Source organism: Danio aesculapii, chromosome 19 (genome assembly GCF_903798145.1).
Source record: "Danio aesculapii chromosome 19, fDanAes4.1, whole genome shotgun sequence".
NCBI lineage: Eukaryota > Metazoa > Chordata > Actinopteri > Cypriniformes > Danionidae > Danio > Danio aesculapii.
Window position 1 is genome coordinate 35276564 of NC_079453.1, and position 17784 is coordinate 35294347.

General features: G+C 33.2%; 1 protein-coding gene across 6 annotated transcripts in view; it reads right to left on the reverse strand.

Annotated features, from left to right (window-relative positions):
- Positions 1 to 17784, reverse strand: part of elmo1 (engulfment and cell motility 1 (ced-12 homolog, C. elegans)) — a 181304-nt gene that overhangs the window by 89699 nt on the left and 73821 nt on the right. For 4 of the 6 annotated variants that reach the window (XM_056479828.1, XM_056479823.1, XM_056479826.1 and 1 more), the window contains exons 6-7: positions 16463 to 16632; positions 4468 to 4503 (exon numbers count right to left, since the gene is read on the reverse strand). In XM_056479828.1, coding sequence (XP_056335803.1) covers positions 4468 to 4503; positions 16463 to 16632 — 206 coding nt within the window. The remainder of the gene's footprint in view (positions 1 to 4467; positions 4504 to 16462; positions 16633 to 17784) is intronic. The other 2 variants (XM_056479829.1, XM_056479827.1) reach the window with 1 other exon arrangement.

Here is a 17784-nt window from a genome sequence, read left to right on the forward strand (position 1 = left end):
TTGTGCATTATTATTATTATGCTATTGTTTAATAATAATATAAATAATCATAATTAAAAGAACACTGTTGGAACATACAAATATAATAAAAAGAACACTGTTGGAACATACAAATATAATAAAAAAGAACACTGTTGGAACATTTAACGTGTTACATGGGAACATACAAATGATGATCGAACTAAAGGTTAACGCTTGTGCTAACTTCTATAAAGAGCATCTGTATCAGGCTGTTGTTTACCACAGAACATTATTGTTTTTGTGTCTATTGGTCTATTGTGTCTGATACTGACGATAATAGTCTAATCGTTTGTATTGTAGTAGTAGCATCACAGACACTTAATTACGTCAGTGTCCTGGCCTCTTTTAAAATCAATTAGCATTTCTCTCATTACAAGCCACAAATTTCTAAATCCCGATTTTTGGCTTGAATAACATTGATTTTAATGAATAACACTGCCCCCTATCGTCACAAATACCTCAGTTCATGCCTTTCCATTAATTATCATCATGAAAACACACAACATAACATTAAAAAAGCCAGCTTTTGAGCAAAAATGAAGAAATCAAATAAAAGTTCATTAAAAATAAATACTTAAAAACTAAAACTAGACACATCTGAGGTTACAAAATCATAAATACAAATGATTACATTTAAAAAATTAAAAACAATCAAAATGGCCTGCATTGAGCTTAGTATTGATTATTCAAAAGCAGCATGGAGTTGAAACAGCTTAGGTTAGTCCTCATAATAAAAGAAGACATTAGTTTGAACAGCAGTTCATGATTATACCACTGGGAGCAAGAAGTATTTGCAGCTGGAATTGGGCAAAACCCTTGAAAAATGACCAGTGACATGGAGAGATGATGAAATATCATAAATGGATTTTTAGTGAATGAAATGGCATGAGATTATGGTTGTAATGACAACCAATCGTTTTAGAGGGATCCCGGGCAACAGGACTTACACTGTAAAAAGCAGCTGACTTTACTTTAAAAAGTGAGTAAAGCCATTTCTTTTAAAGCGATTACTTGAATTTACGTAAAAAGTGAGTATAGCTGCTTAAAATAAACTATGTGAATTAAAAATATTAAGCTGAATCAACAGTTTCAATTATAATGAGTTTACTCACTTTTAGAAGTAATGCCAACTTGTCACTTTTACAGCAACAGGTTTCAAGTAACTTTTCTGTTGCCTTAAAATGAACTATGTGAATTACAAATATTAAGTTGAGTCAACTTAACAGTTTCAATTACAAGGGGTTTACTTTATTTTTAGAAGTAATGTCAACGTGTCACTTTTAAGGCAACAGGTTTAAAGTAAAGTAACTAAAAGCTTTTCTGTTGCCTAAAAATGAACTTTGTGAATTACAAGTGATAAGTTGAGTCAACTTAACAGCTTCAGTAATAATGGGTTTACTCACTTTTTATAAGTAATGTCAACTTGTCCCTTTTAGGGCAACAGGTTTAAAACAAAGTAACTAAAAGCTTTTCTGTTGCCTATAAAATCAACTATGTGAATCACAAAAATTATGTTGAGTCAACTTAACAGTTTAGATTACAATTGGTTTACTCTTAGTAACGTCAACTTGTCACTTTTAAGGCAACAGGTTTAAAGTAAAGTAACTAAAAGCTTTTCTGATGCCTTAAAGTGAACTATGTGAATTACAAAAATGAAGTTGAGTTAACTTAACAGTTTCAATTACAATTACTCTTCTTCTCTTTTTATAAGTAATGTCACCTTTTAAGGCAACAGGTTTAAAGTAACGAAAAGCTTTTTACAGTGTAAGAAGGAAGTATTGTCAACCATTTAAAATATAACAATTAAGACTCCAATACACAAAATAGACCCCCCAAAATACCTAAGCGAAATATAACACTAACCGATGTGTGAGATTAATTGCAAACAAAATTAGGCTAAATGAAGTTTGTTTCTGAGTTTGAATCATTCACAAAAAGTTCTATCACTGGTTCTTTTTTGGTTTGTTTCTTGTGTTCAGTTTGTTAACAGATATATTCTTGAGTAAAAAGCTGAAAAGCAGCTTTAGAAAAGAAATTGAAGTCTAATTTTATTTGAAATATTAATACCGTTATTCAGGATTAATACTCTATTTGTTTCAAAGCAATCCACTGTACAAAATTACACTTTTATAAATAGACGAAACTACTTGACTGGCATGTAACTTCCTTAGCTGCCATTTAAAGAAATAAAAAAAAAAAAAAAAAAAAAGAGAAAGAAACCACTAGAAAGTTCTCAGTTTTTCTAGATTTACTATGTGAATTTTTTGTTTGTTTGTTTTATTCTAAAAACTATAACCTTTTTTTCTAAATTTGCAATAAAAGTATGCTTAAAAATTATGAATAAATTTAGGTTAAAATAACAAAACCAAAAAAAATAATAATAAAAATGGTGCAATTTTCTCAGATATGAGAAGAAGAAATTAATATTTGTTGCATTAACCCTAAATCAAACAACTGAAAACATTTGATATTCTGACCAAATGTCATTTCTGGTGCAAAAATAAATCAAAATAAAATAAAAATAATAATGTATTCATTAATTAAAAATAAAGAAATAAATAAAAAAAGAAAGAAACAAATTAATAATTATAAACAATATTTTTATCTGAAATTTGTAAAAAAAAAAATCATCAGACCTTTACCACGGTTTCTGCAGGTTTCATCAAATCAAAATTAAGACTTTTTAAGACACTTTTAACCCCATTACGAATGAGAGTTTGGACTTATGCGGGGCTAAACACTAAAGATTTTTGGTAATGGCCCGGTTGGATTAATGGAATTGGAAAAAAACCAAATGTAGTTATTTCTTAACCACAAATTTTAATGTGTTAAATGTATATTCATCATGAAGAAAACTACACAAATATTCAAAAATATATATTCCTTTGCTTTTGGTCCAAATAAACAGAGTATAACTCTTATTCAACCTAATGCATTTCTGTTATAAAACTTTAAGTTTCATTATACATATTATGTCCACTCATACTTTCTTCTGTAAATAGTTTTGTGTGAGTGGAAGATTATGTAAAGGGATATATTGCTATTATAATCATGAGGAGTTGTGTAATTGTTTTTAGGTTTTCTTTTCCTGATTAGGAAATTCAATTAAAACAATTTGCTGCAAAATGTCTAACAGCTGTTGTGAAATAATCATCTCTTTCCAACAAAAAAAGTATACAGTTGAAGTCAGAAATATTAGCCCCCCTTTGATTTTTTTCTTCTTTTTTTATATTTCCCAAATTATGTTTAACAGAGCAAAGAAATTTTCACAGTATGTCTGATAATATGTTTTCTATTGGAGAAAGTCTTGTTTGTTTTATTTCAGCTAGAATAAAAGCAATTTTTATGCAATTTTTATTTTTTAAAAAACCATTTAAGGACAAAATTATTAGCCTCTTTAAACGTAATTTTTTCGATAGTCTACACAGAACAAATCCTCGTTATACAATAACTTGCCTAATAACCCTAACCTGCCTAGTTAACCTAATTAAGCCTTTAAATGTCCCTTTAATCTGTAAAGAATATCTAGTGAAATATTACGTTCTGTCATCATGGCAAAGATAAAATAAAGCAGAAATTAGAAATGAGTTATTAAAACTATTATGTTTAGAAATGTGCTGAAAAAATCTTCTCTCCGTTCAACAGAAATTAAGGAAAAAAATAAACAGAGGGGCTAATAATTTGGACTTCAACTGTAAAATTTAGATCAATTGTTGGTGATTAGATGGGTGCCAGCCCGATTGGATAACATTACTTTGACAACTTTTAAAATTAAGACCCGTTTAAAATGATTTAAGATCTACAAGACAATATTTCTGTGAACTTAAGACTTTTTAATGCCTAAAATTTTGTTTTTGAAATTTAAGATATTTTAAGACCCCGCAGACACCCAGTTTACAGATCAAAACAAATATTTACTTTTACTTAAACAGTAAATCCAAAACATGCAGAGAAACTGAGAATGTTCAAGTAGCCTCTAACTTTTTACTAACTAGCAACTGTTTACACATTCATCTAAAAGGTATAACATATTAATCAGTACATGTACATGACCGCATGGGTATTTTAAACTTCACTATAAGTACATCCAAGGCCTTTATATGGAAATGTGAACAGATCATCTAAAATTTTTAATGAATGGAGCACAAACAAGAATGCCAAAGTTTTCCCCAAAGGTGGTTAGTACAAAGCTCACCCCTCTAAATCACCACTGTTGCCCAATACCACATGCAAAAAGAAAGAAAGCTAGCTGATTTTGGTTACATGGAAAGAATCATCCAAACAAAACCATCAAATCATCAGGAAAAAAAATGGTAGTGACTGCAGCAGTTGCCAAGAGTATCCATCGCTTTGATTGGTTTTGAGCACTGAGGCCGATCATGCAGAGACTCAGCCCACAGATTAGAGGGTAAGTGTTTATCCAGCTCAAGGGAAGGGGGGGCTTACCAGGGCTTCATTATCTTCTGTAGTTTCTGATATCGTCTGAAAAGATTTAAAAACTTTGACGTCAGGGAGACACGTACACACAGTCAGGGTCCAAATATTTCCTTTATGAACCCATTATGACAATTACACTCTGCGGGAAAACCCATTTGTTATTGTCACACAAGTTTTAAAACAGAACATTCAAGTCATCCGAATGAGGCATGAGCTGAGAGAGAAACACAGCTTAACATAAAAATATACTTTGAGACACAAAGCATGCAAAGCAGAACATCAGGAAAAGCAGAGTGCAAACAAAACCATATTTTTAATGCACAACATGTGCTTAACTCCCTGCGGTGGTTATGAGCAAGTGTGAAGGATTACATAAATTCATTACAAATCATTGTGTAGTATTTCTCTCATTTATGACTCAAACATGGCTCTTGTTGGTCCTGTCAGCAGGGCTGTAATTCACAGAAATGACTTATTGTGTTTGGTCATTAAAAGCTGAGGGATGTTGACTGTTTGTTGTGACACTTTTGACCTAATGACTTGCACTGTGCTTTAAACTTGTGATTTTTTATTTACAGAATGAAGGGTCATTTACTTTGTACAACTATAAGTAAAAGAAGAGACTCTTGAAAACCGTTTGACAAGGCTGGTATAAATAATCAGACACAAAACAAAGCAAATCGGTAAGCAAACAACTTTAACTAGTCAAATTACTAGTTAAAACTGATTAGTCAAATGTCTGTTAAAGGTCACCTGAAATTAAAATAAAGTTTTTAGATGTCAGTCTCAGTATTATTTGTTTTTAGGATAGCTATAAGCTAGTGTGCTCTAAAACAGTGACAAACTTCGTATTTAGAAGAAATAAAACTGATATAAACTTCCGCCCAAATGGATCAACGGTTTTATCATGACATCATAACCAATCAAATGCTCTCTAGTATCTCAAATGCCCCGCCCTCTTCAAGACACTTCTCATTTGCTTTTCTTTTGATGCACTTGAAATCAACCACTCTTACTGGCAGAGCTGTGATAAAACAAAACACTATTGGCTGTCCCCTTAAAAAGAGGAGGAGCTACAGTACTCTCTCTCCGTGTTTCAATTGAGATTACGTCAAACATTGAATAACAATGCATATTTCAAAGCACTTCACTGGACCTTTAAAGTTCCAAACAACAATAAAAAAATAAAAATAAAAAAATAAAAAAATCAAGCAACCAAAATCTTGTCAAAAGTAAAATAAACAACAACAAAAAATAAATTTAATAAAAGAATGTACACAAATGTCCAACATTTTAAAAACACCTTTGATGGAAATAGCTGTTTTCATGACTATGCTAATGCACAATTAGAATTATCGCATGAGAACAAGTGATTGATTTCAATTGAATTCTGAATTAACACATTCGTAAAAAAAAATATATATATATATAATAATAAAATAAATAAAAAAGGTTTTTACTCTTGATTAAGTTGGTTTTGTGAATGGATTAAAGCAAATAAAGCGAGATGGAAACAAATGTGCTAAATAAACTCTGACGTATAGAGAACATTTCACACATCCCTGCTGGAAAAAAAACAGCTTAAACCAACCTATGCTGGTTGACCAACCTGGTTTTAGAGGGGTTTTGGTCATTCCAGGCTGGTTTGAGCTGGTCAGGCAGGGAGATGACAAGCTACATGATTGATCTGCCTAGCCAGGCTGGGAACCCAGCCAAAACCAGCCATGTCCAGCTTAAACCAGGCTGTTCAAGCTGATTTTAGATGGTCATTTTCCAGCCTGACCAGCTAAGACCAGGCTTAAAATGGAAATGGCCAAAACCCCTTTAAAACTAGTCTAGTCAACCAACTAAAACCAGCTTAGGCTAGTTAAAGATGTTTTTTTTAGCAGGGACGTGACTCTATTATGCTTACCTTGTGCATTGTTACCAATACTACAATCTGCTTGTCTAAGAACTATTCTAATTTGCATTTAGGTTTTTTCTTTTTATTTTATTTTCTTTTCTTTGAGAACCCTTAAAAGATTTACTAAATGTTGGGATGTAAATCAAGCTAATGTCTAAGTAATGTTCAAAGTACTGAAATAAAATAGTAAAACATTGAGATTGTCAAAAACAGACAAAACTTGTCAAAATACTTTCGAAGATTACGTCTGTCAAAGTTTCTATAAACAAAGAAACAAACAAAAACATTACACTTTTACCAAAACTTTTCAGAATGATAAGGATTAAACTTTAAATAACAACATGATAATTTCAAACTTGTAAGAGTACACAAGTTAGTTAATAATATTGCACTGGCTTTTATATATCCAGTGCATTCATTTTTAACATGATTTGACTTTCACTTAACATGAAGCAACCAACTTTGTTTCCCAATGTTTGTATTCCCAGCTGTATTTTATTGAGCAACCGCGGCAGCATATTTTGATTCTGTACTTTCCCTCTGCTTACGTCTGACCAAAACAAAATCACATACTTGTACATTTTTAAAACAATACATTTTGTTTTCAAAGCCAATCCAAACAAACCAAAAAAAAAAACATGTGCACATCTGGAAATAATTTCTCAATGGTTTAATATAATGAGTTAACATTCATCTTGTCCACTACGTTTTGGACAGACATAACTTTATAATATCATCATGAATAGCACAAGCTTAAAGCACATTTTAAATTATATTTCTTCAACAGTCAAAGCAGAAAACAAACTGCTAGCAATCTCCAACAGAGCGCTACTGCACCCGATTACCAGTAGAGGGAGCAACTACACCACCAACTCTTCACTCCTCCATGTGTCTGCATTCATGCCCCATGATGTAAGAAGCACACTCGCTCTGTACCCTCAAGAGTGCCGTCATGCTCAAGTCTTCTGAATAATCTTTGCCTGGTCAGCGGCTAACAGGAATCCGCGGCAAGAATGTGAGGCAGTGTGTGCTTGTGTGCATGTGCGTGTCCACTTGGATTCTTAATGGTATGAAAGGACTGCATAGAAACCCACACATAGGCTCTTTGAGGTCAGGAGCTATTGACACAGAGCTGCTTTATATAAAACATACCCATGGAAATCATTTCCATGGTCAGCTGAAATTCTGAAACACCTCGTCTGGCGGTGCACAGATCCGATAAGTAGAAACGCAGCTATTGATTCAGTGAAATAAAACTAACATCCCAATGACAGAGCTAATTTCACTCAGCCAGCCGAGAACCATGTGGACTTTTCCCTTCTGTTTATAGAAGAAAATTCATCGATTTGAATCTGCCCGTCTATAAAGAGGCATTGTATGGAAACCAATAAGTACCAAAAGTCTTTAGATTGAAAACTGAAATTTGATTGTCAACATCGTTTGACCGAATAAAGGTGGAAATTTTATTATTATTATTATTATTATTATTATGATACACACATGTAATATAATGTAATGTGTGTATTTATATAGCGCATTTATTGTGTATGACCATACATCCAAAGCACTTTACAATCACAAGGGGGGGGGGTCTCTTCACACCACCACCATTGTGCAGCATCCACTTGGATGATGCGATGACAGCCACAGGATAACAGCGTCAGTGTGGTCACCTCTAGGGCTGTGCAATTAATCGAAAATTCAATTCCGATTTTGGCTCTAACGATTATGAAAAAGCGTTAATCGATTTTAAAATGATTATTGCATCATATACCCCCCCTCTTTCTAGTTGTACACAGTTGTTGCTCTGCAAAGCTCAGTTTCATGTGAAAATGACTAAAAGCATGTACTGTAATGTAACTTTTGCAGCACAGGATGCGCATTATTCATGTATATTGGAATCATTTATGTTTTTAAAAGGGCGAAAGAGCGCATGCTGTTGTGTGTGTGCGTGCACATCTAACGCCATCTTAATGCGAGCGCTTTAATGGTCAAAATATATGCACATTTGTGTCAGAGCGCGGTGTTTAGTGATAATTCATATTAACCCTCATTTGTGCAATAAACAAACGAGTTGAAAATCAAAAGACATGTGAAAGAGAAACCATATCTGAACCGCACTGCTCTTAAAGTGACAGTGCGCAATATTCCTGCTGCCGATTGTTTCATCATTAATCAAACAACAAAAGGAGAAAAATCCCTCACTGCTCTTGAATAAAGGACTTTTGTTGCTAAAATTACATTTTTTTCTTATAGTGAAGATGCTTAAAGCACAGTTTGTTTCATATTTTTATTCTGTTGTGTTTATTTCCCTTTCTCTATTTACAGGGAGGAAAACAACTGTATATATGCACAGTTGAAGTCAGAATTATAAGCCCTCCTGAATTATTAGCGACCCTTTTCCGCCAATTTCTTTTTAATGGAAAGACTATTTAATTTTCAACCCATTTTTAAACATAACAGTTTTAATAACTCATTTCTAATAACTGATTTCTTTTATCTTTGCTATTATGACAGTACTTTATATTTTACTAGATATTTTTCAAGATACTAGTATTCAGCTTAAAGCGACAATCAATATTTATCATAAATATATAACAGTAGTTTCTTCTGCAGACAATCAAAAATATATATTGCTTAAGGGGGCTAATAATAATAATAATAATGAGCTATTAAAATAAGTTTCGAAATATTTAAACCTGCTTTTATTCTAGCCGAAATAATACAAATAAGCCTTTCTCCAGAAGAAAAAATATTATAGGAAATACAGTGAAAAATTGCTCTGTTAAACATCATTTGGGAAATATAAAAAAAATCAAATAAAAATAAAACTTCACAGGAGACGAATAATTTTGACTTCAACTGATAATCGTTTTGAATAATTGTGATTACAATTATGACCAAAATAATCGTGATTTTGATTTTCCCCATAATTGAGCAGCCCTAGTCATGACACACCAGTTATTGGTGGATTGGAAAGATAGTGATGTAGACAATTTAGTGGATGGGGAGGCCATGATAGGCAAGGCCAGGACATGAGAAGTGCCATGGGATTTTTAATGACCGCAGAGATTCAGGAACTCGGTTTAACGTCTTATCCAAAAGATGACGCTCACTGAAAGAGTCCTCTTCACTATACTGGGGCATTAGGACTCACACAGACCGCAGGTTGAGCGGCCCCCGCTGGACTCATTAACACCACTTCCAACAGCAGCCTAGTTTTCCAATGTGCTTGCTCATCCAGGTACTGACCAGACTCAGCCCTGCTTAGCTTCAGTGAGTCTAAGGCTGCAGGGTGATATGGCTGCATATGTTCACAGTACTGTACTGACAAAAGGTAAACAGAGGCAACATATGGGAGGTTCTAGGGGCAAAAAAGTCTATAAATGAAATGCTTGAAATGTTTGTATTATGGCATTTCCTTCTTAAGTGCAGATATGCATGGTTCAACATTGATAATTAGACTCTTACTTGCTAATAATGCTTGTAAGATCAATCCATTTCAACAAACAACATCTCTTCAATGAATTGCTTCAAACAACCATTTAAAAACAGCTATTTTACAGCATCTGTAATGATTTACTACAAGTTATTTCTACTTTAACTGGTTATAGCTATAAACAGCCTTATACAGCATTGTAATACAGCCATGCAACCTTGCATTGCTGATGAATATTTCCAGTTGCCTAAATTATTAATGCTTGTTGTCGCTGTTTTCATTTTGAGATTATGCAAATGACAAATTCTTAGATCTTGGTCAAGTTTACTGCGATGAAGATTCATAAGCACATATCAATATAGTCATTAATAGACAAATGTGGGTTTGTTTTATAAAACCAAACCATTCTTATAAAATGCATGACTTGATCAATTTTATGGTGAAACTACTGTAGGTTATGTTGGCCAACAAAGGTTAAACACAGCTCATGATGCACAAAATGATGCATGACAGGAAGCCCCTAATCCTGTTTTCATTTTAAATAAATTGCTGCTAAGTTTAAATTTTTTTCTAATTTTGATGATTAGAAATTTGGCTTCAAATACATACTCTTACTATTGTAACTTGCTATTGATGTTACATACTCAATACATACATGCATACAATCACCGGCCACTTTATTAGGTACACCTTACTAGTAATGGGTTGAAGCCCCTTTTGCCCCTAATCATTCGTGGCATAGATTCAACAAGGTACTGGAAATATTCCTCTGAGATTTTGGTCCATATTGACATGATAGCATTACACAGTTGCTGCAGATTTCTCGGCTGCACATCCTTTATGCGAATCTCCCGTTCCACCACATCCCAAAGGTGCTCTATTGGATTGAGATCTGGTGACTGTGGAGGCCATTTGAGTATAGTGAACTCATTGTCATGTTCAAGAAATCAGTCTGAGATGATTCGCGCTTTATGACATGGCGCATTATCCTGCTGGGAGAGGCCATCAGTAGGCCATTTTTCTTTGACCTCTGGCATCAACAAAGCATTTGCGCCCACAGAACTGCCGCTCACTGGATATATTCTCTTTTTCGGACCGTTCTCTGTAAACCCTTGAGATGGTTGTGCATGAAAATCCCAGTAGATCAGCAGTTTCTGAAAAACTCAGACCAGCCCTAGTAGCACCAACAACCATGCCACATTCAAAGTCACTTAAATCACCTTTCTTCCCCATTCTGATGCTCGGTTTGAACTGCAGCAGATCATCTTGACCATGTCTACAGGCCTAAATGCATTGAGTTGCTGCCATGTGATTGGCTGGTTAGAAATTTGCGCTAACGAGCAGTTGGACAGGTATACCTACTAAAATGGCCGGTAAGTGTACGTACGTATGTACATACGTACATGCATACATACTCTTGCTATTGCTTCCACACATCTGATTGAAAAATAAACTGTATGCTCTTATATCATTATGTTGATTTCAACATACAGTTTGCTTCCTACATTCTATACAATGGCATAAAGTTGAAGTAACCTGCAATTAAACTGAACCGTTCACTTGTTTTTTAGCCATGCTTTTGCACCACTACATGCAATAAATGCATGTGCTTAAAATGTTATTGTCTTTGTACAAGAACATGAAATCTCAGCTACAGAAATGTCATTGGCTATTGCGCTTGCTGACATGGTCAAACTGTGCAAGGTAACACAACCAATTTTCATGTTTATTTTAAAGATTTTAAGGCCCCTATCACCTTCGATACTTACATTAGGTACATAGAATAGTACAACCTTAACAAACTGAGCAAGGACAAGCATATTTACCATCTCATGTATTACAGACAAAAGCAGAAATCTGTGAAATTGACCAGTCGGAAAGTACGCATCTAGATAACCTTGCCTTTCCTCAAATAATTATTCTCTCTAGCCGTCTTTAGAGTATATCCTCCTAGCCTTCTTTACCGCTAAGTGTGTTTCTCCAGTTTTCTCTCTGCATGTTTCGGTCTCTCTCTCAAGGCAGTTTGTGTCTGCTGGCAGAGCTCGGCCTCCTCATGGGACCATCCGTATAAGAGTTGAAAATGAGCCAGCTCAGCAGATAGTCTGTCTCCGCTTTAACCTTCAACTGAGATGGTCAGGCCACACGGCTGCTTTATATCCCAGAGATTGGAGGAGAGAGTGAAATGTATACACTTCATTTATTATTAATAGAGGCACGTCTGAAATATCTGCAGTTTATTTGGATGGTGCATCTCGGATGTGATAGAGTTTGTGCATTGGTTTAGGATTGCGGACTCAAACAACACACTCCAAAGTGTCCTTCATTACAATTCAGCATTATTTTGATCACAACACACCAACTCCAAACACAACTAAATGTTAGAAAAACAGAACAAATACAACAACAACACAAGCGTCACCAAAAGGGACATCAAATGTTACTCAAACAAAAGACTCAAAAGTGTCCTCTGTTACAATACAGCATTATTTTAATCACAACACATCAACTCCAAACACAAATAAATGTTAGCAAAGCAGAACAAACAGTATCCAAACACAAAAACAACAAAAAGTGATTAACATTTTACACCCCTTTCGGTGAAAAACAAAACCATCGAATGTGTCCTCCATTACAAGACATTATTTTGACCACAACACGCCAACTCCAAACACAACTGAATGTTTTCAAAATATAAGAAAGTGTAACCAAAAACAAAAAAAGTCTCAAAGAGGAAATAAAATGTTACTCAAACAAAACACTCGAAAAAGTCCTCTATTAGAATAAATGTCACCAAAAGGGACATAAAATATCACTCAAACAAAACACGAAGAGTCCACCATTATTTTTAATCACAACAAACCAACTCCAAACACAACTAAATTTGATTAAAACAGAACAAACAGTCCCCAAACACAACAACAAAGTCACCAAAAGGGACGTAAAACATCACTCAGACAAAACACTCAAAAATTTCCTCAATTAACAAACATGATTGATCAAAACAAACTAAGTTCAAACACAACTAAATGTTAACAAACACAAAAAGTGTCACCAAAAGGGACATTAAATGTTACTCAAACAAAACACTCGAAAGAGTCCTCTATTAGAATACATTATTTTGATTAAAACACAATTAAATGTTATCAAAACACACAAAAATAAATAAATGTCATCAAATGGGACATAAAATATCACTCAAACAAAACACGAAGTGTCCACTATTATTTTTAATCACAACAAACCAACTCCAAACACAACTAAAGTTGATTAAAACAGAACAAACAGTCCCCAAACACAACAACAAAGTCATCAAAAGGGACGTTAAATATCACTCAGACAAAACACTCGAAAATTTCCTCAATTAACAAACATGATTGATCAAAATAAGCTAAGTTCAAACACAACTAAATGTTAACAAACACAAAAAGTGTCGCCAAAAGGCACATAAAACGTCACTCAGGCACTCAAAAGTGATCTCCACCACAGCACAACTTTGTTTTGATCATGACCAACTCCAAACACAACTAAATGTTTTTGTTTGAGGACGTTTTGTTGTGCATTAAGGCACACTTGATGTGATGTGATTAAAAGCGCGGTTTGTATTTGATGGCGATGGGAGCATTTGCATGGAACGTTTTTTTTTTTTTTCAGCGGAAATGAAATCATTCCAATTGGTAAATCCAAATTGGTAAATCCAAATGTAGTGTTTACATGAATGGCAACTAATATGATTGGGTTGATGACCACGTTTATGTCACAAACTTCAAATCAGATTAGATTTTTTTCATTTGAATAGATTTTTACTTTTTGCACATTTCTCTAGCCATTGCGCATCATCTCGTTTTAAAGAGCAGATTTGATCTATTTTGAGTCCTAATTAGGAGATGACAAGCCCAAAAAGCCTTGTGCCTTGCTGCTTACATTTAATGAGCAGTAAAATTGCCCATTCCCATGGCCAAAACAAAATATTCTCTGGTTGAAAAGGTTTGATGGGACAGTGATCTGCTCCACTTCACCAGAGGAAAACCATCAATCTGTTTAATTATGAAAACCTTATTTTTTTGGATACAAGGATTATTTTGTAAATATATTGTGATATTATATACTTTCAAAAAAGCAACTGTCACTGAGGTTACTTTTTTTAAAAGTCACTTTTTAGATATAAATATGTACTTTTAAAGGGATTGTTCAGCCAAAAATATCAATTCCATCATTATTTACTCACCCTTCACTTGCACAAACCTGTTTGAGTTTCCTGTTTATGTTGAACACCCAAAAAAAAAATATTTTGAAAAATTCTGTTAACCTCTGACTTCCATAGCATTTGTTTTTCCTACTATGGATATCAATGGTTACTTGTTTTTAACATTCTTCAAAATATTTTCCTTAGTGTTCAACAGTTAAAAGTAAATCAAAGGATCAGAACCACTTGACAGTGAGTAAATAGCGAGTACATTTTTAAGCAAATGTGAACCTTAACCTGCAATGATATAAATAAGAAAAAATGACTGCAAATCTTTAACCACTTAAGGATGAGTAAATAGTGAGTAAATGTTTGGGTGAACTATCCCTTTGGGGTACCAAGTATGGCCCCTTTAAGCGCAAATGTAAACCTTTCTGGCATGCTTCTATTTTTGTCACATTATACGTGATTTTAAATTTCACTGTTGATCAGATTAATGCACCACATCTCAAAGGTAACCTGCTTGAAAATAACCTGCAATGATATAGATATAGATATAGATATAGATATATATATATAGATATAGATATATATATATAGATATATATATAGATATATATATATATATATATATATATATATATATATATATATATATATATATATATATATATATATATATATATAATGACTGCAAATCTTTAACCACTTAAGGATGAGTAAATAGTGAATAAATGTTTGGGTGAACTATCCCTTTGGGGTACCAAGTATGGCCCCTTTAAGCGCAAATGTGAACCTTTCTGGCATGCTTCTATTTTTGTCACATTATACGTGATTTTAAATTTCACTACTGATCAATTTAATGCACCACACCTCAAAGATAACCTGCTTAAAAATAACTTACAATTATATATATAAAAAAAAAAATACTGCAAATCTTTCACCATATATATATATACATCTTGAACCACTTGAGTAAGTAAATAGTGAGTACATTTTTGGGTAAACTATTTCTTTAAGGTACCAAGTTTGGACCCTTCAGGCACAAATGTGAAACTTGGGATTTGTTTTTATTTTTGTAACATACAGGTTTTTAATTTCACTTTTGATCAATTTAATACATCATGTTTCAAAATTAACCTGCTTTAAAATAATCTGCAATGATATAGATTTAAAAAAACGACTACAAATCTTTAACCACTTGAGGGTGAATAATAGTGAGTACATTTTTGGGTGAACTTTCTATTTAAGATACTTTTGATCAATTTAATGCATTATATCTCAATGGCATTGCTTAAAAATAACCTGCAATGATATACATTTTAATATATATAAAATAATAGAGATACCATCTCTTGAGGTTAAATACATTTTTGGGTGAACTATCCCTTTAGGACACCAAGTATGGACCCAGGGTTTCTGCAGGTTGCACCAAGTTAAATTTAAGACTTTAAGACATTTTAAGACCATTATGAATGAAATTTTAGACTCATAATTTTCAAACAGCCCAGATGAAAGAGATTTTTATTTGACCCATCAAAAAATATATATTGTTATTTAATGCATTTAGTAATACAATAATAAATTAAGAATAAAAAAATGTAAATATTTTATATATTTCTTAGCAAAATATTTTAAATATTGTGTAAAAACAAGCAAGCTCTACTTGTATCCATACACTTTTTTTTTCCAACATAAACTTTTTTAAAAATAAAATCCTTTAAAAGTTTTAAAAACTACAGTAAACTAAATCTATGTACAACAATCTCTCTGGGTCGGTAACCTCGGCAGTAAATACATTGAGCCCTTTTAAACCAATGTTATTGAAAGGAAAATAATTAAACCATTATGATAGAGTTAAAATGTACCTTTTTAAATAAAAAGTTCAAAGTTTTATTGGGATGGCTTGTTGGTGATTGTTTGGGTTTTGGCCAGATTGGGTAGTTATACATGAACAAAGGAATTAGGCCTGTTTAAATTAAGACCTGTTAAAAAAAGATTTAAGACCTACAACACAATATTTTAATATATTTAAGACTTTTTAAGACCTAAAATTTAGATTTTGGGATTTAAGACATTTTATGACTTTAAGACCCCGCGGAAACCTTGGGACCCTTTAGACACAAATTTGAACCATTCTAGGATACGTTTTCATTTATTATGCAACATTATACATGTTTTAATTAAAATTTTGATCAATTTAATGCATCGCATCTCCAAAGTATGGCTTAAAAAACCTGCAAGGATATAGATAAAAAAACGACTGCAAATCTTTAACCAGTCAATTACATCCATCTACAAATTAATTTTTTGTGTGATTTGTCTCCTAGTGAATCCTACAGTGCAAGTCACTGGCCATGTCTTCGTCTAATTTGAAACTGCTAAAGCCCTGCTGAGAGGAGTGAACATCAAGAGCGCTTTTATTGAAAATACAGGGACAGGAGGAAAGGCAGCCAGAGAAAGAAAAACAGACACTTACTCTGTGCCGCTCTCCACCATCTGTGTGAGCAGCGAGATGCCGTCGAGGTTGATGAACTCCTGAGCGAAGGTGATGTCTCGTGAAGAGTTGGCCAGATCCTTCAGAGCGTCCAGCTTCATGTCCATGCTGGACGACTGGATGCGCTCGTGCAGCTGCTGGGCCATCTGGGCCTGTTATCGAGGGCCACAGAAGAGGCGTTTTTAATGAGAGGGTGACAGATCCTCATGTAGGAGGTCAGGCCTTTTAGTCACATGACTCAAAGATGAAGGCGAGACTGCACTTCGCTAAATCACTGAATCTGCTATGGGTCGCTCATTAGAGATTATGAGTTTACACTATATGCATCATCTGAATGTTTTACATACTCCATTCACTTATAGGAGTCTACATGTCATCATGACCTTTTTAAAAATAGGTAAATAATTATATTATGTTATATTATATTATATTATATTATATTATTTATTTTCTTTTCAGCTTAGACCCTTTATTAATCCGGGGTCACCACAGCGGAATAAACCGCCAACTTATCCAGCACATGTTTTACGCAGCAGATGCCCTTTCAGCTGCCCTTCTCTGGGAAACATCCATACACACACATACACTATGGACAATTTAGCCTACCAGAACTCCAAACTCCACACAGAAATGCCAACTGACCCAGCCGAGGCTCGAACCAGTGACCTTCTTGCTGTGAGGCTGTATTATATTATATTATATTATATTATATTATATTATATTATATTATATTATATTATATTATATTACATAACATACTCCATTCACTTATAAAGGTCTACATGTTATCTCGCCTTTTTAAAAACTAGGTAAATAATTCTAAAATATTCCATTATTATATTATATTATATTATATTATATTATATTATATTATATTATATTATATTATATTATATTATATTATATGCATCATCTGATGGTTTTACATGCTCAATTAACTTATAAGGGTCTACATGCTACCATGGCCTTTTTTAAAAATAGGTAAATAATTATAATATATTGCATTATTCTATTCTATTCTATTCCATTCTATGCATCATCTGATGGTTTTACAAATTCCATTCACTTATAAGGGTCTACATGTTCTCATGACCTTTTAAAAAATAAGTAAAAAATAATATATTGCATTATTCTATTCTGTGGTTCCAAAAATGTATTTGGAAACTTGACAGATCTGGTCACCATATTTAATGAACAAAATTCCATGTTTACCATTTTATTGTGGTGTTTTACAATTACAGGGTTTCTACAGGTTTTATAAAGTCCAATTTAAGACTTTAAGACCATTTTAAGACCATAATGAA